The 27,403-nt window shown below is 37.5% G+C and overlaps 1 protein-coding gene across 1 annotated transcript in view; it reads right to left on the reverse strand.

The window, feature by feature from the left end:
• Window positions 1–2,594: 2,594 nt before the first annotated feature.
• The window catches only part of ATP6AP1 (ATPase H+ transporting accessory protein 1), a 48,238-nt gene continuing 23,429 nt past the window's right edge, over window positions 2,595–27,403 (reverse strand). The window contains exons 7-10 of the mRNA XM_053943698.1: window positions 15,501–15,742; window positions 14,863–14,916; window positions 8,039–8,276; window positions 2,595–3,303 (exon numbers count right to left, since the gene is read on the reverse strand). Of these exons, the coding sequence (XP_053799673.1) occupies window positions 3,094–3,303; window positions 8,039–8,276; window positions 14,863–14,916; window positions 15,501–15,742 (744 nt within the window). The 3' untranslated portion in view covers window positions 2,595–3,093. The remainder of the gene's footprint in view (window positions 3,304–8,038; window positions 8,277–14,862; window positions 14,917–15,500; window positions 15,743–27,403) is intronic.

Below are 27,403 nucleotides of genomic sequence, written 5' to 3' on the forward strand. Positions count from 1 at the left end.
TTTTCTAACTCATAGTCTTATCCATCATCCCCTTCATCTTTACTGTATATCTTTAAAATTGGTAGAGAAATGAGCTAGCACACACAGAAGTCAGTACTTCTGATAAATTCAGCAGACTCTGGTAGAATTCCTAAAGGCTCACACTTTTCCAGACAGAGCTAATATTCTGTCTGGAACAGCTCCCAAAACAGGCATGTTTTAACAAGTACATTTATGATTAAGCTGAATTGTGAAATCAGAAGTATGTAGAACTGAAAGGCTCCTGACAGGGTTTCAACTTTATTCAGAAAGGGAAACAAACACAGACAGGTGCAAAATCCTCCTAGAATTTCCTGAGGCACAGTCCTATTTACAAATAAGGAAGCCAGCCCTGCTGAACGAAGTGATCAGTTATCCTTCTCTCCAGCCACAAAGAGTGTGCTGGGCAGCTGCAGGGGTTTCAGAGGGCATGGGGACTCCAGCAGCCTGCATGGTCCTCTGAGATGGGGTTTTGGATGTCTGTGTCCAGGTGTTGTCAGCAGGGGTGGCCCCTGTGAGAAGAGATCCGAGCAGCATGGTGAGCTTTTGCCAGCTGGCCAAGGTGAACCCATCTGATGTGGACAGAGAACACTTCCTTTCCATGACAGACAAGCCATTGTCCCCAGAGTCCAGTCCACTTGGCCCACAGGACAGCCAGAGCTGTAGATAATTCCTTTCTTTTCCTGATGTGTTTTCCAGCACAGACATCACAAGGATAAGCCTGTGGTTTGATCTTTCCATTACAAAGACATCCCAAGTCGCTATAGAAACAGACTATATGCCTCCAAAGGCCCTACTTGCCAAAGCATGGTATCCTTGCTGTGAGAGAAGGTAGGAAGAAAAAGCTTTTCTCCATGAAAAATGCCTTCACCTTCACCTTGGAATGTGTAATACCAAACACATCAAACAGCTCTTCTGAAAGAGGTTTATCTTTTCCTCGTGGTACAGTCAATATGAGACTGTTTCCTCGCTCTCTTCTCCAGAGTCCATCCTAGGCAAGCAAGAGAGGATATAAGCATTCCCAGTGCCATACTATAATCAGGACACTGTGAGCTGTATGAGAGCCCACAGGCTCAAGAGCAGGCTGGACAAATTTATGGGCTATAGCTATACCCAGAGTTATTAAATAAAAAGGCAACACTTCTGGTTGTGGAAGTACCTGAGCTAAATGGTGGAGAATGGAGAACATCTGCAGGGAGCACTACCAGATGCTCTCCATACTCATACCACTGCTGGAGATAGAATCCCAAGCTAGGATAAAGCTCTTCTTCTGTTCTTTTTATTGCTGCTGTTGAACAAAATATTTTCCAAATTTTACTGAAGTTTGATAAAAGTCCTAAGAAAGCTGTTTTCTATGAATCAAGTCCTTTGCATAGCATTTCTCTCTTCTAGCTATAGTTACATGACTATTATGTCAATTTTCTGTCGTCACATTCATACAACTTGCTTTGAAGGGAGAATTAATAGAACAAGTCCAGTTGTCTCCTGGCAACTAATTTGTGCAAAGAAAATATGCCTTTCTATCACAGAAGTTCTGTGTAGATCAAATGCATTCTTTGAGGTTCAGAAAAGCATTTCAGAAAAACATTACAGCACAGGAGACACCTCTGCTAGTTACATGACACTTTTGTTTTGTTTTCCAGGTCAGGATTGAATGATTCAGAAGGAATAGCTTCAGACAGCATTTAATCTACTTTTTGGACTGCATAATAAAAGCGTGACACCCAGAAATGATGGATAGAAACTATAATCTGTCTGGATAAATAGTTGATTCTACCTGCCTTTCCTCTGTATCATTGTACTATGACATGGATCAAGATCAGAAAAGTTAGAATTTTTCTCATTTAATGAATGTAATTTTGTCAAAATTATATTCTGGGGGGTTTTAACTACTAATTGAACATGCACAGTCATAAAAGTGTTCCAAAAGAAAGAATAAAAGTCTTATTTTTACCATTTTTTCCCATTTTATCATTGCATTTTATGTTTTCCCAGTTCTACATAAAATTTAGTAATTCATTCCATAATCAGATTACCCAATTGGAAGATGCAGTGTTTGTATTAATTGCAGAAGAACACAGAACACAATGAATGTTTTCAGGCTTCTAGAAGCACTGAGATAACTGTAAAATGCTCAGACTTAAACAGTACATTGACACAGTGCTTCTAATGATTTTCTGTATTATTTTTCCTTTTTTTTTTTTTGTGAACTTCATAACTTTTCCAAAGTTGCCTGGAAAATGGAGGAGGCTAAGAAAACTACCTTATCTCTGTTAAGATGCTGTCTGCACCAGCACATTCAATCATAATAGGTTCTCAACTTGAAAATTTGCATTCATTGCCCTGACACCAAATCTAATTTTGTGATCAGTTTGGACAAGGACCTATCTGTCACTGACTGACCTCCCATCAGCTGTCCATTGCTAAAGCAAACACAAGTCAGCGTTACTCAACATAATTCTCACAAGCATTAGATAACAGTAGATGGAAGCTAAACCTTAATCTACCCACTCTCCTTTGTGATACCACATCTGAACAAAGTGATGTATTTTGAAAAGACTTCTCAGGACCATTCATTTAGTGATTTATACTTTATTAGTTCTGTACATTTCTGGATGTTTTACTCAAGAGAAAAAATTTCAAAACACACTTAAAATTTCTTAAGATGTAGCATCATCATGACAATAAAGAGCCTTCAAAGAGACCATTTTTTTCAATATATAGTTTATCATCAAATATTTTATCCTTCCCAATTATCTGTGTTTTGGTATGTTTTCTTTGCCAATAGAAGCTAATCTGAAGGAAGTTTTTAATGGTCTTTCTAATACCCAGAGAGAGTAATAACCTCCAGAGTCTCACTTTAGAACCTTAACACAAAAAGCTGTTAACAAATTGTCATAATAACAGATAGAATTATTATTGTTGCCAAACACAAGGATCATTTTTATATGTAGTTTAATTATCTGCTTTTCCTATGATATCTTTTTAAGTTAAACATATTATGAAGTAAAAAGGTTATAAAAATCTTAAACATCAGACCGGCAAAAGCCACAGTAGCATTAAGTCAATCCACGGCTATTCTGTCTGAGGAACTGATAGAGCTGGACCTTTGGGATCATCAAATCTGCTGTTTGTTGTGAGCTGCATGACCATATGGATTCCATAGGTCAGGATCCACAGTAAAATTATAGATGTCACCAAGCCCATCCAAATTCCAGGAGTGAAGAAACCTGCACAGTCACTTGCATAGGAAAACTGGTTGTTTATAATGTTGAAGCCTTGAATCTGAAAATGAGGAAAGGTAGATAGATGAGTGCAATTAAGCATAGTCTTTACTTTCAGGATATATGTAGTAATTACAAAAACCCACATCTTTTAACTATCAATCATACTTTCTGCCCATTAAAAAAAGAGTGAGAACAAAATTCTCTGCATAACAGTTTTCCAGATCTCCTTTTCACGCAGGAAATTAAAGATGTAGAATCCATTTCTTTGGTAAGAAGTAGGTTCCCCATTTCAGTAATTTTTATTACTTTTAGAAGTAATGTCCCAGAGGGGACATGTGGTCAATATTCTGCATTCACTGTATTCTGATCAGTATTCAGTATTCACATAATCGGTATTATCAGTATTCCCTGATCATCAGATCTATGACCACTTCAGAACCAGGAAACTTAAAGCACTCAAAGGCATGAGAGTTAAGGCTCCTCAGATCACGAGATTTGTTGAAATAGTCTGAGAGTTTTAGCTAATAGCTCCTTGACTTAAAAAATTCCTTGAACCTATTTTACAATACATCTAATAAAGATGACGTTTTTTGGCTGAGTTTTAGTGAGAGTTCAAGGAGAAAAAAGTTGTGAAATCTTTCTTCCTCCCTCCTTGGAATTCAGAGACTCAAAACAGAAGGAAATGTTTGCTTTACTGAGGTATGGGATATGTGTTGTCTATTAATTTATAAAATCTATATAAACTTTTCCAGCAGTTAGAAAAGTTTGTAATATCTCTGATTTGAATTCACAATGTCTGCCACTGTCCTCCGACCATATTATTTTCCTCAGAAAAATCAACCAATTTGGAAATATATTCTCTGTCTAAGTCCCAATTGTTCAAAAATATCAACAAAAGGAATGCCTTTGAGACCACTGACTTCCTAGAAATTTTCTTCAAACCAATCAAAGGATCAGAAAACTATGAAGAAAGGGAAGACAATCCCCCATCTACAAACATGCACATAATGGCATAAGCACTGATTCCTTTACAAGGAAAGGAACAAAACTGGTGGAAGAAGAGGAAGGAAAGAATTAATCTGATTCGTTTTGATTCATTCTTAAATAATTTTATAAAAACAAATTAAGACTGGGATTCTTATACATTTACAGAATTTTTGAAATGGGTGTGCAAGGAAAGCTCCAAATATCATGAACCCACTAGTAAAGAAATGACATTTTAAAAATTACTGTTTTCCATAAAATATTATCAAATTAAATTAAAAGAGGATTATTTTATTTAAATCACTTCTCTCATCCAGCAATAAGCACGAAAGCAGAAGATCATGGATTTCTACTTTTATGTGTTCCCACACCATGATTATTCCATGATTTACAATAAAATAAATGGAAAGCTTGAGTTTATTTGTGGTAATAAAAGAGTTTGTATTTCCTAGGAAAGGTGTTGGTACAAACTGAACAAATCTACCATGCAACAAATACACCAGTAAACACTCTGGGTTTGCATTCAGCCATGGCTCAGGTCCCTAAAGTTTATGTAATATGTGTGCTATAAACAATGTCTGTACCTTCCAGAATGGTGATTAATAAAAGTAATGTTATGTCAGGAACTAAAGGCTCTTAAGATAATGTGGATGTGAAGACAATTTTAGCAATTCAACCTTTTAGAAGAATCTTTCCAAGTCAAATCATGGTAGCTAACTCACAAAGACTGTCTGCTTTCACCAAAGGTACTCAGACTTCTGATTAAAGCAGGATTAGTGAACATAAGCTGCAAAGCTGGACGACTATTTGCACCGCTTTAGAGAATACATGACTGCAAAAGCCTTTGCTTGTTAAGCCACTGCTTTGACCAAAAGTGAGAATGTGAATAGGCGTCATGAAATGTAGCCTGAAAGACTTATTGACAATAAAAACAGACAGAAGGTGATGATTTATGTCATTTGTGTTCCCAAAAATGGATTGAAATTCTGGAAAACAATACACATTTCCTACCACACTTACAAGGACTCTCTGAAGTACTTAACAGGAATATTCAGTTTAGAAGGGCTTTGCCACTTCTGATTTAGAGCCAGAAATACTGACATTTATTATTTCAATTCTAGTGGTCTTATATATTTTTTTTTTTAAACAGCATTATGCTTATTGAACCATCTAGGTGAAAGATTCGATTGTACATTCCTAAAATGCTATGTCTACTTTCAGGAAGGAGATTAAGAATATGCCAGGTTATTTTATTGTTTTTCTGAAGCTTTATCATTTCTGTGGGGGTGTTAGATACCAGGCAAAAAATGAGAATCTTAGCAGCATATATAGAAGAGTTAAAAATACTTACATGTGGTTCTCTAATATTTATGAATGCAAAAGTCATTTGTATACAGGCCTTTGTCTTTGGAACTTTTGATTTTGGTGTTTAGACCAGTCATTTGTCTTGATTATACAAGTCTGTATTTACTGTTATTTTTAAAATATTTTTGAATGTAGATTTCTCATTATATGGCCTTTGACAAAAACTTCAAGTAAAATATGCTGGGTTTATGGCTATTTACTGCACAACAAACTTCTAATTTTTCAACTTTGGGATATTTTAGCTACAAAGATTCAAAATATTCTTGATTTTGATTTTTTTGGCAATTTTTCATGGGTTTCAAAGTACTTCTGTACCACACATACTAAAGAAAAGCAGTGCTTTTGGTGGCAGCCTCCACTTTAATTTAATTGAAAAATATGAGATCCTCAAAAGCACAAAAGGTATCATGGTAGAACAACCATTCCTGTGGCAACAACAACCAGCAAAACCCCCACCAAACCCAGAGCAGTTTTGGTGCTCTGCAGAGGTATGGTGACATCCTAGGCTGTGGCCATGCCTAGCCAGCATCCCACAGAGCTTCTTTTAGATAGTAGTGAGTGAGGCAGCTCCAGATCTGAAGTTAAAGGCTACACCTGTTCAACCTTGCCTAGGAAAAAACTATGCAAGGCTTCCCTGTGCAGCTGCCATTGTCCCTCTATTACTGTGATTCAGCTTCCAGGACCCAGCATTGCAAAGTGCAATTGTGCCAGTTTGATTGGCATTAGATCCTGGTTTCTAACTCATTGCATAACATTGACATGAGAATCATGTTTCTCAGTTTCAGCAACAAGATTTTGTGCTGGCTGCAACTACTGAGCACATCCCACATGCTTTTTTCACCATGCAATAGAGTTGGGAGGTTTCTAAACCTTATGCAATAACAAAGACTGAGATCACCTTTCAGTATGTATCAGTGGATGCCTGGAAAAGTATGATCTAGGTCAGATAGAACTTGGAAATGAACCCGGAATGGTGACCTTCTGTTTTCTTTTCTCACACCACAGAAGACTATTAGACTGGGAGTTTTCAGGTTGTGTTCTATGTTTAGGATTTGATCAAGAAAAAGCCCTTTCTCAAGAGGAACTGGAGTTTCTGTTGTCTGAGCAGTGGAAGCAGCTGCTGTTCCAAATCAATAAGGAAGGTGGGAAACCACTACTTCTACTCTTGGTTAAGACCACAATGAAAGGATGCCTACTAAAGTTGGAGCAAAGCCTATTTAAACTTTAAGAAGGCAGTAATATCAGTGCATATAGAAACTGACAGAAAAGTTAGGTGGTAAGTACACACTTTGTAATTTCATAGGTCATGTCCTTTCATATCTTAGTGATGTGAAAGCCTAACTCCAAAGAGTTTACTAGGCAAAGTACAGTTGCATGAACTATGGTATTTTCAGGCCTTTACAAAAACATAACATCATAAGGAACCTTCACAACTTTGGTATGTATTGCAACATTGTTTCTCAAAAAACCGTGAGACTTGATACTGGAATGTGTGGAAAATAAATCTAAGCACCAATGCTCTTTCTGTGAGATTTCCATTGCTTAAGCAGAAGTGTCAAGTCTGGAGTCAGATTATTGAGATTTGGGTTGTTATCAAAATTATAAATACAATTATATCAGCATTTGTATCCAGTTTTCATGGAGTTAGCTCATGTTTGACAAATAGAGTACAGTTTGGAATTATTCCTATAATTTTCAAGATCTCTTTCATCAAAGAGATCCCTTAGTGCAATATTGTTTTAAGATATAAATGTTGCTATGCTTCTCTTAAGTCAAGAGCAAAGCTCAAAGTAGTAAAGGTATAATCATCTACACCTCACATATGTAGTCTTAACTACTACTAAATATGCAGAAAAGCTATGTGTCATTCAAAAAAAGCCATCTGCTTTCCTTCTGGGTCATGCAGGAACCAGTACCGTTCCTGATCGAAGTCCATGGCAAACCTCCCAGTAAATCTAATTGCACTGGGCTTTGTTTCTATCTGCAGGAATAGACAGTCCATGTCACTGAAAAAAGCAGCCACACTAAGCTGTACTTTCCTAGGTAAACAAAGCACCAAGAAATCAAATAAAAACAAAGTTAGCAGCATAAAGGCACCCTCCTAAGAGGCCCCTGTTTCCAAGAGCAGCCCAATTCATTAAGCAGGCATGAGGACTTAGCCATTCTTTGCCTGATTAAGCGCATTTGGTTTAATTGGGTTTTCTTTCTGTGGACAACTTCATAGTTTTGTTTTTTTAAAGCTCTGCTTTCATGTTTTCCTTGTTCAGCAACTGGCATCTTTTTTACCCCTCTACTGAATAGCTCACCTAGGGGAACAGCTTTTCTTTTATGTTTTCCCTCAGGCTGGAATGGAAGTAAAGGCATTATGAATGTGTGTCATTCACCTCCTACAATAGCAAGTAATAGTTCTTGGAGTTATCTCTGAAATGGCAACGCATACTCACTTGCAACTTGGAAATGAAAACATCCCAATTTTTTGCCTCATTGTTGGATGGAACCAGCCTTGCAGGATAGAGATTGCTTGTTCCCACCAGCTGACAATGAAATGAATACTCTGCAGGGGCAGAGATGCCAGAAACATTAAATTTAGCTAACTTTTCTCCATCTTGTACAATCTCAACTGAATCTAAAGTGGACCATCTTCTAGCCGAGACTTCATAGAACTTGTTGGTCATTAAAAACCTAGAAACACAACAGAGAACAAAAACAAAAAGTCAAAAGGTTAGAAGGAAAAAAATAATACACATTTGGTAAAGTAACAGCTAAAGTAACAGATAACAGTTCACTATTGCTGGCTGCAAACATCACAGCTGAAGATGACATGGCCTCCCATGTCATTAAGACTGTTTTAAGTGAAGAGGTCCTGTGAATGTGTTTACTGCTTAGGGTTTCACCTCACAAGCACAGCTTTCTATAGCTGTGGCAGGCAAGAAGCAAATGCAGTTTCATTCTTCAAGGGCCTCTGCCAGTGCTGTATTTCATCAGTTACCAACAGCTTATAATAAATGGAGGCGAAGCTGAGAAAGTGTCAGCAAGACTGCAGTGGCTCTGAATAAACATTTTATGGGATTTTTGGAAAATTGCTTTTATGACAGGTATCGGCATGATAGCCATTCTAATTTATCATTGCAATTCTTTCTTGGCTCAAATGCCTAAATGGCAATTTCCTTTGCAAAGTTCTGACTTTGGCATAGTAGACAGATCTCTCTCTCACTGGTGGGTCAGGAGGGATTGTCAGCTCTAGTTTCACAATTTGAAGTAGGCTAGGCACAAAAAACTATTTTCTTATTTTGAAAACATCTGTGTATGTGTGGTATTGCAGCAGTTTATAATAATGGAATTTATATTACTACCAATGCAGTCTGAACAGCTCCCAACAGACATAACTGAGAACATCCAGACATCCAGAAGTACATTCTGATCCTTTACAGATCAGGACTATGTGCTACTCTTTACCACTTTTTATACAGTTTTAAGCATTCAAGCTATTTCATAAGGAAATTATAAGCCTTTCCCCTTAGTGCAAATTATAAGCCTTTCCCCTTTAACCCTACTTGGTCTCTGCATGTGTATCTCTATATAGTTTGCTAATGATTTCTTTTGATTATTGGAAAGCACGAAAGATTGAGAAGAGAAATCTATTTATCAATACATAAGACTTGCTTCAAAATGAAATAATTTAATATGTCTATCCACAATGGTTAACACTGTATGTTGACTTTAAAATTTGAAGCAATAACTTAGATGCAATTATGATTGGTTCAGAAAATAGTATAGTCATCTTAAATGAGGCACAATATAGATTATTTTATGTTCTGTAAGGTATATGTATACAGAGAAAATACTCTCTCTGTAGAATGTTGCTTGTTTGTTCAAATTAGCTACTTTCAATATTGTGTCAGCTACACAGCATAGAAGCTAACCACAAATTATGCTTTTTTAAAAAATATATATTAATAATCAGTGGCTTTTGATTCATGTAAGTTCAGAAACCTCAAGAGTTTCAAAATGCTCAGAAGGAATTCCAGAACACAGTGTCATTGAAGTGAGACAAGGATATTTTGTCTTATGGCATTCTTTGTGTTTTAAGCCTGAACAGTTCTACCCATAAAACATTGAGCTGCAAGCATCAGTGAAAAATAATAAAAAAAAAAAGAATTCCATCCAGTCCACATTTACAAATATATATAGAAAATATTCTATTCTTATATAGTTACAAAATTAAAATCTTGATATTATTGCTAGAAGAAAGGAACATTTTCCTGATGTACAGTACAATCTGAACAGAATTTCCATGGTGCCCCTAGTAGCAATGCTGTAGGCACTAGCTGAATGCCACTTATAAACACAGAGAAGATTACTTAAATGTTTATGAAAACCACAGAGGCTGGGTGTGGTCTGTACTTTTGCTGATTAAATGAGAAAAGTGGTAAAGAAGGAAATTCCTTTTAAACTGACCAAATGAATAAAAACTTTTAGAAGGCTATGTATGTGAGTACACTCTAAAATGACTTTGAAGGGAATGCTGTCTCTACACATTACACCAAAGACTAAAATGTTGTGTTACTTGCAGACTTATGAGAATTAACATTCTAATTAGTTAACTAGTTGAGCACAGTTAACTTAGTAATGAAGGCTGTTATCCTTAGCATTTTTCCAAACAACTAACAGTGAACAGCCTCCAACAAGCACACACTTAACTGGTAATGAGTACAACTATAGTTCATTAAATTGCAAGAAAAAAAGGCATTCAAACAACAAAAATCTACAGAATTACTTAATTGCTTTAACATTTTCTCAAATGAGTAGATAGCAAATAGAACATATTATAACAAATTAATGATACAGAGCAGAGAGAGAACAAAGGTTTTATCTGCAGAACGGAAAGTACCTTGGCTTCTTGAGGAAATGTTCGTGTTAAACATTAGAGACAATTATGTACATTAGAGACATTATGTACTTTATGTATGGTGGCACAGAAAATTCCTGGTCATGGGCCAGGCTCCCTTTGTGCCATATAACTGTATGACCTCTGAATGCCACCACCACTGATCATGTCTCATGTGGCTAATCATTACAAGCAGAGGTATTTCTGAAGCAGAAGATAGCTAGAATTACTGTTTCAAATACTCAAAGAGAAACACAACTGTTAAGCAAAAGAGTTTAAAAGACCTTTTTTGGGGTCAGTTCTGTTCTGTTCTATACACTGAGCAACAACACTAGTCAAGTATGTATCAATGTAAGTTTGGAATACTAATGTTCTGCACTCCCATTCTCTTTGACACTTTTTTCCAGAGGAAATGACAGATAAGTGCTTGAATGGTTGGATCAGTTTATGAGAGAACTGAGATGGTGCTTCTTCCAGCAAAGGACTACTGCCCACTGCTCCCACTCCTGCTGCAGCAGTGCCTTACTTTCCTAACACTATCACAACACTCTATAACCACTCCTTTACAGCTCATCTCCCAGTGCAAGTGCAGGAGGATGAGTGAGACTGTAGCTCTTGCTAGAGGGAGTGAGAGGGAGGTGCCAGCTGTGTGTGTGTGCACAGGATGAAGCAGCAGTTGCAGCTGTCAGTGGGAGGTGGGATGTGACCAGCTGCTCTGTACGTGGGCACAGACTGCTGTTGATAAGGGGGGCAGCCTTTGGATCCTGCTCATGCTGCTGAAATTATTGAAGAATAAACTGAGCTACTTGAACATGGTCCTCTCTGGAGTCACTTTAAAGATATGCTATCCTAGACTTAAATAAAAAGCCTTTACAGTGGCAAAAAGTGCAGTTGTGGCTCTCAGCTCTGTTCCTTCCACCTCTCAGCCCTGCTTGTGTCCTGCTTGTTAAGGCAGACCATGATCTTACCAAGGTGTAATCTTGAAAAAGAAATCAAATCAAAATGAACCAGAAGGGGAAAACAGAGGTTGCAACATATCTCTATGGATTTTAGAAGACACACAAGGTGAATAAAGTGTTAGCAAATAATGAAAAAAGTCAATGGCTTGTTCTGGTTCTGTTCCATGTATCTTATTATTTGCATTATACAGCATGTACTGCTGTATTATGGTACCTAACAGAGGCCTAAAATGACACCATTGTCCCATCAAGTGACAATCCAACAGAAAACTAAAGATAATCAGGTGAGTCTTCAGAACTATTGTTAATTTATAAAGGCTCTGAGGTGTTATGAGTTGATACCAGCTGGCAGTCAAGCACATATTTAGCTGTTTGCTCACTCCCCTTGTTCAACAAAACAGGGGGGAGAATAGAAAGAGAAAAATCTTGTGGGTCGAGATAAAGACAGTTTAATAAGTTAAGGGGAGAGGGGAAAAAAAGCAAAAAAGCAGTCAGTCTCTAGCTCCCACACACAGGCCAATGCATAAGTGAAGGTCCAAGAAATGGCTACCCTGGAAGCTACTCCCTACATTCTTCCTCTATTCCATTTTATATTTCTAAGCACCTGTGTCATAAATAAAAATTGATCAATTTAGACATATTTGTGTTTATTTGCCCTGAAGAAATATTAAAAACCTGGATCACACATGGCCCAGTAGAATAAATCAAATTCTCCTGCAAAACACAGCCAGCCTATGCTATTCTTACTTGCTTGGCATGAAAACATACAGACCTTACATGAGCTTTCTTTTAAAGTCCTCACCTATTGTGGAGCCTGAGTTTCTTATACCAGCTTCAAGGGCTGTTTATACATTTTGGTATTTAGATATAATGTGTTCAAGCAGAAGCACAGGTCAAGAAAGACTTTGTGAATATTTCTGCCTCTACTACAACAGGCTCAAAGGATATAAAATATTTTCCTGAAAAAGAAAGAAAACATGAACCATTCACCTTTTGTACTGGCATTTTCATTTAAATTACAGTTTGTCTGCAGAGTTGCTTCAAATTTCTTCTCTCCAGATGCAACTCAGATTCATGACCACATTAAATGTTTTATCCAATAATTAATTAAAATAATAAGTTTTTAATAGACTACTACTAAACATAATTCTAAATAATCTTCACTAAATCCATGGGTGCACTAACATCACATTTGATCTTCTGCCAGTGTCAGAAAACAAAATCTAAGAAAAATGTTTCAACTGCCAAAGGATTTTGTTTCTATAGTACTGTCTCAAGGTTTGCAATTTGCCATTGTATAGTTAAGTGAAGCCTGTTGACTACTAAAGAAACAACACCTTTAAGATCTAGCTGTTAACTAGTTTTGAAGCACAGTATCATGTTCCATAGGATGCTTTGTGATTTGTACTATTTTCTTGAACTGTAATTTTACTAGAAAGGTTGATATTATGCTGAGGATAGCCATATTCAGGACAAATGTAGGAAACAACCACATTCATTCATACAGAAAGAGATTACAGCAGACCAGCCAAGACTTGTGCTAGGATGTGCAAAGATGAAGAATGAGAATCAGAGCAATGTTTTGGAGGGCTTGTCTCTATCAGAGTGGGATAGGAGCACTCAAGAGCAGACAGAAGAACATTAGGGCAGCACCAGAGAAAGTGGTATTTTGGGACTTGTAGTAAAAGGAAAAATACAACTTTGGTAGAAGTCTTAGTTTGAGATCAGTATCTTTTGAATGGGATCAAAGGAAAATATTTTCTTAATTCCCCATAGTGTTTAGGGAAATACATGTCTCTTTGATAATTTACATTACTGAGACAGGGAATGCTTGACACCACCACCAAGGACAAGTCCCAGGGATCCTATATGCCGGTAACTTCAATAGTCAAAAAAGTAAAGTTACTATACTAACAGCAATCTTATCTGTACAGTATGTTCTCTTACAAAGCTCTAGCTGGTTGAGGGAGAAGGGAGATGTATGTCTGGCTTTTTGCCACCTGTCATGATCTCTGATACTGACTACAAGTGTCTCTATGCACTCTGAATACCACTCCAAACACATCACTGACTCTCCTCAACACAAGTTCTTCTGGGATCCTTTTATCTTAACTATTTCTGTCTCAGTGTAAATAATGGATTTATTCATTTGAGCATTCATCTGGACAGGCTGGATTGATGTGCCAGGGACAATGGTATGACGTTCAACAATGCCAAGTCCTGCACTTGGGTCATAACAGCCCCAGGCAGCACCACAGGCTAGGGACAGAGTGGCTGCAAAGATGCCTGGTGGAAAAGGACCTGGGGGTGCTGGTCAACAGCAGCTGAACATGACCCTGCCTCTGCCCAGGTGGCCAGAAGGCTGACGCCATCCTGGCCATCATCAGCAATAGTGTGGGCAGTGATTGTCACCCTGCACTCAGCACTGATGAGGTCACGCCTCGAATCCGGTGCACCCCAAAGCTGTTGAAGGGGCTGGAGCATACGTCCTGTGGCGCGAGGTGTGGCTGAGGGAGCTGGAGGTGTTTAGCCTGGATGTGAGGATGCTCAGGGGGGACCTTGTCACTCTCTACAATGACGTGACAGGGGGTTTTAGTGAGGTGGGGTTTAGCTTCCTCTCCCAGTAAGAGGACAGAACAAGAGGAAATGGACTCGAATTGCACCGGGGAGGTTTAAGTTAGATATTAGGGGAAATTTCTTCAGTTACAGGGTTGCCAGACCTTGGAAGAGGTTCCCCAGGCAAGTGGCTGAATCTCCATCCTTGAAGATATTTAAAAGATGTTGCACTTAGGACATTGTTTAGTGGTGGACTTGGCAGCTCTGGGTTAAAGATTGGATTCAATGATCACAGAGACATTTTTCAATGTAAACAATTCTATGATTCTCCCTTTGATTTTTCTTCCCTGGTCTTTCAATTCCCTAGCTTTTCTTCCCTCTTGCCATGGTAGGAGAAATATGGTCTTGTCGCCATCTATGGAGTAGTAAAGACTAAAAATTTTTGCACCCCTTATTAACCACAAGCTATCACTAACAGAGCACACTGGCAATCCACATTAGGACTCAATCCAGCCCTGGCCATGCAGGTAGATTTCAACCCCTCAAAGTCTTTGCAAATCACAGTTAGATTTACCTGAGAGGACTGTGGAATGATCCCATTAGTAAAACAGGAAGGTGCATATACCAGTACCTTACAATATGTAGGTTTGCCTACAATATTTTTTCAAAACTTTACCTGAGCGTAATAATATATTTTCTGTACAAGGGCTGTACTATTGTTTTCCCGCATCGTGACTCTTCAGAAGAGAAAGCAAATAATAAATTAAAAAATATTTTCATTTAATTTCTTCCCTATTTTTGTTCCTAATTTATTAACAGGTATTGTAAACCACAAAAGATCTATTTAAAATAAATCGTAAGTTACCTTATCTCTAGGCTGCTGATTCCATTCACTGGTTTTGTGTATTTTAATGACAGTCTAAGAATAAGAAACAGATTTTTAATGTTAGAGTAGTCAGCTTTAATTAAATCATTGTGACATTTCAATTTGAGGGGTATATTGTAAATCAGTAGGCAATTACAAAAGTCATATAGCAAAGGTTCAGTACATAGAAAAATATGACTAAATATTTCCAGGGTTTTATTTACCCAAGAGCAGGTGCTTCAAAGTAAAGGAAAACAGAGATCATGTTTCATTAATGTACTTCTAGCTGAGTTACTACCTTGTAACTGGCAATACTCCCCTTCAAGGGAATGAAATTATGGTCTCATTAATGTCAGTGGAGATTTTTGTGATTGTGAGATCAGGCACAGGGAAACCTCTTTGGACCAAATACAAACAAACAAGGAAGTGGGGAACATAAGAAGAAAAAAAAAATCATGACAATAACAGGCCTCATCTGAACAGTTTTTGTGGTCTTTTTTCTTCTAAGAATACATTTTTTAAAAATGTTGGATGATTTAGAAGAAGAAAATTAAAATAGCACTGATTTTACATTGTAATATTTCTGAAAGTTTTCAGAATTACATGTATTATGATATGAAATTTCTTATGTTACTCACGTTGTGTTGCTGTCTGAGCACTCAGAGGCAGAAATATCCACATTCTGTGTTAAAAATGTTGCATTTGTCAAATCTATTAAAACTGAACTGTTGGCTTTGAGGCTAAAATTACTAGCATAAAAAAGGATGCATGTATAATTTCCAGTGGTTATATTCAGAGGAGGATATGATAAACTTTCTTCTTCCTCAGCAGCCATTAATTGTCGTCTTAATTCTGCCACCACATCAGTTCTTCTAAAACTCTGGAATAAAAACACATTAACAATTCATCCCATTGTAAGAGTAATTTCAGTTGAAAACAGACCTTCACCATTCTGTACCATGACCCCTGTTCTTCTTGAATCCTCAATCAACCTCAATAGTTGTTACTGTCTGTCTATTTAACTGGTGGTGTGGAGGCTAATGAGGTAATGTTAACCTAGGTTCCCAAGGCCAGGTGTCCACATGTGAAAATAAGCACCACTGATGCTAGGCAAATGAATGTAAAACAATGTTGGTAGTGCTGCCTTAAGATAGGAGCATTCATTTGTGCTAACAGGTAAAAGAAATTTTTTTTTCCCAGAAGAAAATAGTGAAAGAAATTAGCTTTTTTTTTTTCTGCAATAACATCATGAGAAAATTTCAACTTGCTAGTTCAGTAACACTCTTCCCTTAAGTAAAAGTAACAGGTTTTGCAGTCTTCATTTTAACAAGCATGAGAGCAGTCTACTTAGCTACAGCAAGCTTATTTTTAGACTCTTCTGAGGGCTTCTGGAAAAAGAAGATCTTCGCTCCTTTGGCTAATGTGGTGAACATCAGCCTACAAGAGACACATCTGCTATTCAGATATTTCCAGGAATTCCATTTAGTAGGTAATGCTTTTAAAAAATGTGCCCAGGGTATCCTCAGTAAAGCAGCCCCACAGATATCAACAGTTAAAGCAACCTTACCTTATCACACAACAAATTTATTTTGTTCTTATCTTACTCCTCTTTTCTTACTCTATTCATATCTGGAATATTCCATTTATTTTTGAGTCCTGTGTCAGCTTTACAACTTGTATGCTACATGTGGCCTCTACCCTTGTATAACTTTAGGGTACAAGAAATGAAAGGCATCACAAGGGTTACAAGGATGACCAGAACTGTAATTATGTGGAGCTATTGCCTAGAACTACTTTTCATGGGTTTAAAGACACTCAAGGACCATTTTCCAGCCTGAAACAGAGACTATAGTATCACTTTATCACCTGCTTGTGGAGAGGAGCCCCAGAAGACTTTGTCATGTGAACAGCTGCTCTGTAAACGCTATGGGCCATCTGTTATTTACAGCTTGTCTTTGCAGGTACCTCATTCTATCAATTAAGCAGAATGGGCTGCATTAAAACCATTTGACTAAATGCTCCAGTGAAGAAGGCAATCTTCCCCTCCCATACATGCATACTTTATGAATTTCTTTTTAATTCAGAGTAGTGCCTTTTCAAATATATCAGAACAAGCATTATTTTAAATGAATACCATGTTCTTTAAAATAAGAGGGTACAACAAAAGAAAATATTCAACTTTTGATATAAAACTTTAAATCTTTCCTTAGACTTTCCTGAAATGTAATCATTTTATTTCAAAATGAGAGGAAAAGCTGAGGTCTAAATTATATCCTGTCTAACTATTGACTTTACTAAGTGGGCCCCATGTATCATATAAAGAGGGCCTTAAAAACCACCTGCTAAGAGCTAAAAACAATGCTACATTGGATACTGTGACTGGGATAACTTTTGGGATTAGGTTGAAGTACCTTAAAATGAAAAGAAAGCTATTAAAATATAATTATAAGACTACAGCTTTATTCTATTGCTCTCTAAGAAGTACTTTGCCATGAGGCTCTCACATACAGATTCCCTTGTCTCTCTCAGAAAGCATATGAACCAAGAGAGTGTAAACCTGGAAAGAAGGACTTTCAGAGGCAAAGAAATCCACTAGTTTGATAGGAATAGGTAGATCCATCAGGTCAATGCATGGCTCCAAGGTTGGTGTCAGTGGAAAAATTTTGCGTTTGTTGACCATGGGATAATCTACTCAACACATGGTCCAGTGACACCTGATAGGATGCACCAGTCTCAGAGGGGAAGAAGAGCTCTAGCCTAGGAGCTAGTGAGGCTTGATGACAAAGCTTTAAGTGAGCTTGGAAGGGGGAAAGGAACAAAACCAGGCTGTCCAGTGATGAGCAATGAGATGGTGTGCCAAAACTTGGGGAAGTGAGCATTAATGGGATCCCTCAATCTGCTTCCAACTCAGATATTCTGTGATTCTGTGAATTAAGCATGCTTGAGATCAAGAGGGATGTTTTAAAACTTAGTCTTCAGACTGGAAGGAGGATCTCTGAAACAGCCCAGCTTGGGACCCACTGAGACCTGAGGACAGCAGTTGCTCCTTCCAGGTAACTCCAGTGGGAAGCTGAGAGCTTCCCCACTATGTCCCTGTTTCTCTGTTTAAGGAACATTTTCTTTTTCTTTTGTTGCTGCACAAACATGAGCTTACCAAAACAAAATCATTCTCTGATGTCATATATTTCATGCTAAACTACAAATTACAAGACACTTCCTTGACAAATGGATTGTATTTACACTGAATTACTGTAAATCAAATTAGATTATTTAGGAACAATACATCATGGAAGTGTTGCCAATCATTACACAATATTTAATTCTCAGTTCAGTGTGCTCTTCTCCTTCACCTAATCTGAACTGAGGGATGTGTGAATCATTGTCTTATTCTCTGAATTTATCAATGGCATTTTTGATCTCAGTCATGCAGTAAACAGCAGCAAGACCTGGTTAAATACGGTACAGAAAACAAAGAATTTACATTTTCCTAGACCACAATGGAATGTTGTAATTACTAACTGAACCTGCAACAGAGGTAGCCTGAACAAACTTCTTCCCTTTGATCTGATTTTCAAGCCTCCTAATTCAGAATCATTTCTCTTGAAAACAAGAAAGGAAGCAGATCTGGGAACATTTGATACACCAACATACAAATCTTTTTCAAAGCAAACAGATCTTACATCCAAAATTACTCGTTTTGTTGTTGTTGCCACTTCCAACAAAGTGGCTAGTGACAAGAAAAAAGATTTGGGGCCATTTTATACATTTGAAATTACAAATTAGTTGAAAACAAATATAAATCAAATAGTTGCAAACACATATGAGAAACATACAAAATACTGTGAAAATGAAACTTTCCTTTGCTGAAATGATGAATGGCAATGAACAACAGAAACAGATTACATTTTACACTGGTTACAACATGGTATTTTTGAATATCAGTTCAATAGATGCTTGTGTCTTCTTTCACATCTTTTATTTTTTTTTTGACTTCTTATTGCTGTGTTAAAGTGTGCACATCAAGAATAAGAAAACTGTCCTGGTGGGGCTTGCTGCTCCTTTTCATTTCTAACAGCATAGACTTATGACCACATCCTCTCTGTGGGATTGCTGCTCTTATTGAAAAGGTATTTCTGTACTTTCAAGGAGGGAGGTGAATAGGCAGAAGGGTCCATTCCCTTCCTCCTTTTAGGCTGTATCTTAGTTTAGTCCATACATGCATACTACATTGTGCACTACAGTTTGTTCTCTGTATATACCTGACTTGTATGGCAAATGACAATTTTTCCAGTTTTAGTCATAACCTGATTAAGACAGTTGTTAGTATTGCAAAATTACCTAAGAATCCTAGCTTCTACTAAAAAAAAAAAAAAGGTGCACTATTAGAGCCACATATTGCTTATTAGCAGTGCACAGCATAGCACAAATGAAGAAAAGAACCTGAAAATATTTAGGGAATGCATGTAGAGACGAGTTCAAAATACATTGTAAAAATGAAGACAAAGAATCTTTTTGGATCACATATGATGCCCTAAATCATGAAGCGCAAGGTCCAAGGTCCAGGTGCTGCAACTGCTACAATAACACGACAATGACAAATACCTTTTATCTGAACTGAATTTTGGGTTTGGTAGATGGAACTGCATCCACATATCATGTACCAACTGTAATTCTTTTCACAGGATACTGAAAGAACTGTACGCTTGCATTTTCTCAATTTGCTTTAACAGGGACCATCAAAATATTTTTTTTTTTTTTGCAAGATGTCCTTTAAAAAAATGACACTAGGAGGCTGCCATGTGCTCAGTGGAGGGGTACTGCAAAATGGCAGATCATGCTTCTTTCTGGGGTTTGGCTGTGGCATATCAGAAGCTGCTCAGCATTCACATCCCAGCCAAGTATCAGCACATTTCAAATGCTTTTTCTGAAATTATCATTTCAATATTCCTTCCCACACAAACAGATCAGTTTTCCTCCATACTTTCTATTGGATATGGCCTTATGGTCTCACTATGGATAGCATCACCACCACTTCTGCTAATACATAATTTTCCTGAAGGATAGTGTATCACGAATCTGTGATGCAGGCAATCTCACTGCTAAAGGTCAACAATTTCAAAAGTAAGCATTAGAAACTGGTATAACTGTAAAAATGTTCTTTGTGGTGTCAAATTTACAAAATCACAAATGCAGCAAACAGAAATATATTTGATTGGACTTCATTCTTTCACCTGCCAGTGGAAGACTGTAGCATAACAGTGTTTTAAGCTTTCAAAATCTAGAACATTAAGCAGAGTTACCAATTATCTTTATTTCTGAAAGATTTTACTGTTTACATTTTTATGATTTCTAGCATTTTGGGATTTTGTTTTTTAATTTCCCTCTAGGCTGACTTGTGGCTGCCTCAGATCTGGAAGTGTTTAAGGCTAGGTTGGATGGGACTTAGAGCAACCTGGTCTGCTTGAAGGTGTTTCTGCTCATAGCATGGGGATTGGAACTGGATGATCTTTAGGATCCTTTCCAACCCTATTTTACATATTTGTACTGCAACTGTAAGCCTAAAAAAGACATCAGAATAAATTTCAATAGCACATTGATATTTTTCCCAGAAGAATCCTTGACCTCTATTTCCCATCTCTATTATTACTGTGATGAAGCAGGTAAAAAAGAATGCACAGAAATGTGCATTCATTTATTAACAGTGATTACGATCATTTTAGTGCCTTGCATATATGATCAACCTTACTGTCTCACATTAGTATCTGATGGCTTCCCTGTTGAACATGGACACTTCTACCAGCAAGCCAAATGGCTTGGCAACTGTGACACTCAGCTTGTATCTGATGTTCTGCATCACTCAAGAGTTTTTCACAAAAACAAGGCTGGGACACAAATGTTAAAGTCCAAATGCATGTCTTACAGTAAGAGATAATGATATCACTGCAAAACATAATGTTCTCTTTTATAATTGATAGAACTGCTGTGACTTGTGGAGATTACCCAAGTCATGAGCAAGGACTTCAAGACCTTCTGTTAGAAGAGAAAAAAAAACGCAGTATTTACTACGCTGCTCAGTTCAGTGGCCAAATCCATCCATGCATAAACATGATCTGCACTATCAGCTCACATATTCGTGGCTAGATCTGCTTCTTCACAGGCCTGTCCTGTAGCAGCACTGGGATGGATAAAAGATTCTTGACTGCCGTTTACAGAGAATGGAACTACTCTGTGCCATCGACACTGTGAGTTAGACAAGAGAGTTAGCAGGGACCATGCAAGCAACGGAACCCGGAGCAGAGCAAGGTGTTGTGTTATAGCACTTGTGAAAACTTCAATTCAATTCCGCTTGAAAGGCTTTAAAATCAGACAATGTGTGGTACATACAAGAACATCTGTAAATGTAGTCTCCATTTTCTGAAGAAATGTGTATTTCCTGTTATTTTATTGCTACAATTTTCAATGAATTTTTATACCAAACTTTTTCATCTACCCTAGGAAAAAGCGGTAATTTTCTACAAAAATATCCTGATTTTAGAAAGCAAAACAGAATATGTATAAGCTGGAATAGCAGATGTAAGGATCTACTACACTTAATTTGCCACCTAAAATTTCAGTTAGGTCAAATAACCCAAACACAACTATTTCAATGAAAACAATGTATTGGTCATCTTCAAAAGTGTTAGCACTTACTTGTCCCTTATTAGTAAATCAGATTCTGCAAGCAATATACAAAAGAGAGAAAAAATATATTAAGAACTTGCCTTGTAAAACAAAATTGAAAGGAATTGACCAGATGTATAATTCAAGAACTATTTGCTGATGCCAATGTACCTAGGCTGAGCATTCGATTTTGGGCCCTGTTTTAGGCAATTCTGCCATAGAGATAAAAGAAGCTACAGATTTTGCATAATTTTTAGACTGCTAGGGGAATACCCACTTCCAACTGGTTGCTTTCCCCCCTTTCTTATGTCCGTATGTAAAATTCAAGTTGCTATGGGAGATATGAAAAAGGATGGCAGAGTGTCTGCTGCAATAAAATGGAACAGATATGCAGTGCGAGTTGGACAGAGGTTACACAGGGGTCTGGTGGGTTACTTAATTGAAAAACGCAGACAGGAGCCAAAGTGTGTTAATCATAGTGCTGGGAGACTTGCCAGCACTGTTTGTCCCAGATGTAGGCTAGTCACAGGGAAATTAAAAAACTGAAGACCCTTAAAAATTTCCCTTTCTCTACTTAATATTTGGATACTGCAGGACTTTGGAGGACTAATCTGCAAAACTGGCCAATAAATTTAGCCAATTGGATCTTTTGACAGGGAAGTTAAAACAAGCATTTTTTCACAGAAAATCTATTAAAAGGATTTTAATCTCTACTCTGCTTTCTTACACTTAATATGCATACAATTTTTCTGACAGTAGGGTATGGAAGCTAGAAGGTGTATATATATATATAAATGAAATCCACATCAGAAAGTCTAGACAAAGCTAATCTTAGAAATAGTATCCATGCTTTGTATAAAGCCCCTTCAAAGAGAAAGAGCCTTCCTCTTCCAAGTTTTTCTCAAAACAGACATTTTTCCACCAAACCTAGTTAAATCTTCCAGTTAACACACCTCAGTCAATGTCATCCACCACAATTTCATAATTTCCTTTATCTCCCACCAGTCTCTAGCCCATCAAATAAACCAAAATGAGACCAAAGCATGCAGTCTTTCCCAGCAGTTAGGTGGAACTACCAGCTCTGTGTCTGCTAGTTATGGATCCTTGTCAGGATGCTTTGATATGAAATTTTGGAAAATGGAAATTTATGAGGTGAGGCTTATTAGAAAACAAACACCAGCTTCCTTCCACCATTCTTGTGGGATTGCTTTAGCAGCTTGATGCCTATTGCTGTTCTTATACCATATCCAGGATTCAATGCCAGGCAATGGCAAGCCTGACTGGAGATTTGGTTCAACCACAGTCAGTTTTTCCTGCTGGAGGTTCAGATCCTGAGAACTGAGCATCAGGAGCAAGGAATATTTTTAGAGTCATAAGGAAATCATGTATTAGGGAGAAGGAAGGAGTTTTTAACCGTGAGAAAGCACAGCATAATCCAACATTGGCCTTCCAATAGTTCTGCTCAACATAAGGCAAGAAACCCTCTGTTCTGTTGCAGAATTTTCCAAGTGATTTGGTTGAATCCAAGTGATTTGGCTGAAAGTCCAAGAAGAAGAGAAATCTAACTGTTAAAATAACTGAGGTTTAACTTTCATACTGTAGTGCACTAAAAAGTAGAATGTACATCTTCTGATTCATTAAATATCAATCTAGGAAATCACTCAATCACTTAGTCAAACTCAAAAATCAAATCACAGAATAATAGTTGCAGTGTTTCAATAAAATTGTAAACATTGAGGTTTTCATAAAACAGAAAAGACAGAACAAGAACAAAATATGCCACGTAATATCAAATTTGATGTTAGGCATCATTTTATGTACAGCTTTCAAAGTAATTCTTCCATCAACAAATTAAAAAATATGTCTGTGACATTTTATCAGGAAAGGGATTCGCTTCTTGCCTTTTTTTCTGGTCTACCAGTGACACTAAGGAATATGTAATACAGCAACTCAATACTAGAGGCTCCCATGCGAGGCTGGAGGAAGTGCTGTGACACTAGGTGGGATCCCAGAGGAAACAATGACTTGTCAACCTCATGCAGGGCAAATTTGCCTTTTCTCTTCCAGCATCCCCAGTAAACAGGGGAACACTGGCAAGTCCCAGAGCTCTCCCAACACTGACTCTAGCTCTGCTGTACTTTTAAGGCTGCTAGCACAGGTGACTGTACAGGGGTCTGACCATACAGGACTACCTCCTAAAAGGATATTAATACCACAGCTTTCTTTAATCAGTCTACTTTCTTAGACAGCTTTCTAAAAAGAAAGATACAATGTATTAGTAGACTGAAATCGGTTTAAATTTAAAGTTGTCATCTAGCAGGAATGGGTAATACAATCCTCAGAAAGAAATAAGCTCTGTGTTTCAATACCAAAACACTGCATTAACAGTCTGTTAACCTTTTATTAACACTCTGGCTACTTCTTAGCTTTGTATGCTTAGTGTTCTAATGTACAAACTTTAAAAAGAGACATGCATGCAAATCCAAGTTCGCAGATTTTTATGGAAAAGCCTTTAGGATTTAATAAAAGTAACTTTTAGAGAGAATATTTCAATACCCATCCCTAAAGGAAAGATATATTCCTCTGCTAAAATCATAAATATGTTTGAAAATTATGTTAAGAAATTATCATACTTTATCCTAACTTTAGAGGCATGCATGCTGCACTTAGGAATTTAAATGGCTGCATAGTTTGACAGTTGGACTCAGTGATCTTAGAGGTCTTTTCCAACCTTAGTGATTCTATGGTTTTGTATACACAATGACTATGTATGACTAATGATGTCCCCTCTTTACTTATCAAAACGGCAGGAAATCATTAGTTGATGGCTTTGAACAGTCTAATACTTCAGGGAAACACATTCAGGGTAAGAGTTCAAAACACATCTGATGCATGCATAAATATAGCAGATCTAGAACTTCACAACAAAATGTCTTCCTACCACAAAACACAGATGCTCCAAAATCAAAACTTTCTGTGGCACTACATAAAGAAAATATTTTTTTTTCAGAAATTTTTATAAAGTGAAAAGAAAGAATATGAAATTTCACTTGAAACTAAAATGAAATAATCCAGGTTTCTTCTAACTAGTCCTAACTGTATTACAGACTGGATGCATTAAAACTTAGGGCTTTGTTATTCTGCCATCAGAGCTCACATTTCCCAGAATATGTGATCTGCATTTTACTGATTAAGAGCAAATGTTTATGTCCTGTGTTAGTAAAGCCTGTGTTTGTTCCTCTAACAGCTATTTCTCTACCATAGACAACAGAGGCTGCAGTACAAAACTAATTATACAGGATACAAATGGTTTTTTCAGTGAACGGGGCATCCCTGTGATTGCACCAGCTTTTTCTTTTACAAGCTTTAGTTTAATTTCCTATGGAGGGAAGGAAGACAAGAAATACTGCAGGTAGATATTTAGGCTAAGGCTTGCTCTGACCACATGAAGAGGCCACCCAACCATACAGCCACGCATCTCTCAGCTCTTGGCTTTTCAGCCCCAGGTACCTCATGGGGGTGATTCACATACACGGTCATCCTCTGGATAGATGTAATCATTTCCCACTTCTAACCCTGTGCTTCCCTAAAATGGGAATATGTATCTCCCTGTGAAAAAGATCATGCCAATGGGCTTTGGTGTCAGGAGAAGGCACTGAAGACACAAGTCTCTGTGATCACCAGTAGCAATGAATGGGGAAAGGATTCAGATCTCCCAGAGGCAATTTGCAGATGCTTAATTACAAGGATCTTGAAAATCCAACCTGTTTCACTGTACTGAAAGTAGGGAAGACTGCACCAAGCTTGAGCTGCCACCTACCTGATTTTCAGCTGACACAGTCACTTCTCCTTATGGATTTCCTGGTTGCCAGCAGAACAATGATTTACATGCAGTAGGTTATTTTATGATGTGGCAATTATTTTCATTTTCAGAAGTGGCAGTTCTACAACAACCCAATAGGCGAGCATGAGGAGGAAAGTCCGTGAGCTTCTTATAGTGGAGCTTTGCTTATTCTGGCTCTTGGCCTTCAGTTAAATAAGTTACATATTACTTTTCACACTCCTGTTCCAGAGAAATGCTATGTCAATATCCCAAGCTTCCACTGCCAAGACACGAGACCAACTAAACTGTGTGAGGGCAAAGGTCCACCTAGCTCGCAGCCAGAGCTCCTGATAGTAACTGGCAGCTGAAATAAGAAAGGGTAAATACAAACAATACTTGTCCTAGGGTGCCATCTTTGAGTTCTGTAATCTTTGGGTTAGAAACCTTCAGGGCTGAAGGTTGCATTCAAATCAACACATGTAAATAGGACCTTCTTTCCACCCATCCTTCCTATCTTTCTTCCATTAGTTTATGTAATCACTGAAATCTGTGTGCTTTTCTCATCCAAAAATAGATCAGTTTTTTTCTTTAAAGGGTTTTGGTGCCCCTGAATGCCATGTTATGATCTGAGTGGTGAATGCCGTGAATATTTTCCAGAGACGAGTAACATTTCCTGTTCAGCCTGTCCACATAATTGGCGGTTTTATTTATTATTTCCCTTTTGAATTTCCCTTACTTTTCCTAGCTGAAATATTTTAATCTTGTATCCTTTGGAGATGGGGTGGCCAGAACCACATGCACTATTCCACTGGCAGACTTGTACTCAGTAAGGACTTAGTGAACTGATGCTGCTTTGCCCTCCTCCTTTCCAACACTCTATTTGCTATTCATCCTACTGCTGACTGCTGGGATGTTCCAAGAGATCTACCCACGTGTGTACTGCAATTCCTCTTTTGAGAAATAGCAACCACTCACTACAGTGTAATCTGCATATTTAAGCTTTTCCTACATGTTACTTTCTTCAGACTGGATTGTATCTGTCTTTTCATCACTCAGTAATGCAGTGCTGTGAGTGGTTTCTCCAGCCTGTCAGTACATCAGCAAACCGTGGCATCTTTGGATTTCAGCCCCCTTTCCATACTAATGACTCTGCTGAACAGCACAGGCATCAACATCAATCCCCACAGAGTTCCACTGGCAAATACTCCCCACTGTGAATGAACATGAATCCTTTATTTTTGTCCTTTGTTTCATACTTTTAAAGATGTTACTTCTGCTAATCTCTAAAGATTTTACTTTTTTACCCTTTTTACTTTAGCAACACAGTCACATTTACTTGCACATCCTATGCCTCTTAGAGAACACCGAAACTACACTGTATTTTCTTCATAGATCCACATATTTATGACTACAGTTTCAACCATTTTTGTCATTATGGAAGGTAGGTTTCCTGGAAGTATTTCTCCAGACATAGGAAGCCTCTTTTCAAGCACCATTTGCACTTGTGATGAATGCTAAGCTATTTTTTAGTCTTCATATACGTTATAAAAATTGTAATTCAAAAACTGTAAATTAGAAATCATGATGACAGTTTGTCAGTTTCTTATTTTAGTTAAAACTTAGGTGAATAATATATGACCTTGATGATATGACTCAATTAATTTTATTTATTCTGAACTCTCTTCTATTGCTAATGGAGTAGCAGCAAAATATTTTAAGGCTCAATGACTATCGAAAAAGTGTTTGAAGTGGGAACTTCTTTATGTTCTACCACAGCAATGATCAACACAAAGGTCATTTGGCTTTGCATTGTTACTCATTTTTCTGCACTCCTCCTTTTTTATTAGATCCAGTACTCTCTGAAAGAATTCCTGTCTAATGTGTTTTTATGAATAGTTTTTGGGTCTTGTGTACATTATTCCTCTGAATCTCTTTAGATCTGCCATATGATGCTGCACCAAATTAGCAAAAATTTATATTTCTTTTAATTTTATGTATCATACAGGACTATGCTTTTTGAAGTGTGACTATTAATAGCCTCACCTCTTTTGTTCTGTT

The sequence above is a fragment of the Vidua chalybeata genome, chromosome 5, assembly GCF_026979565.1.
Source record: "Vidua chalybeata isolate OUT-0048 chromosome 5, bVidCha1 merged haplotype, whole genome shotgun sequence".
NCBI lineage: Eukaryota > Metazoa > Chordata > Aves > Passeriformes > Viduidae > Vidua > Vidua chalybeata.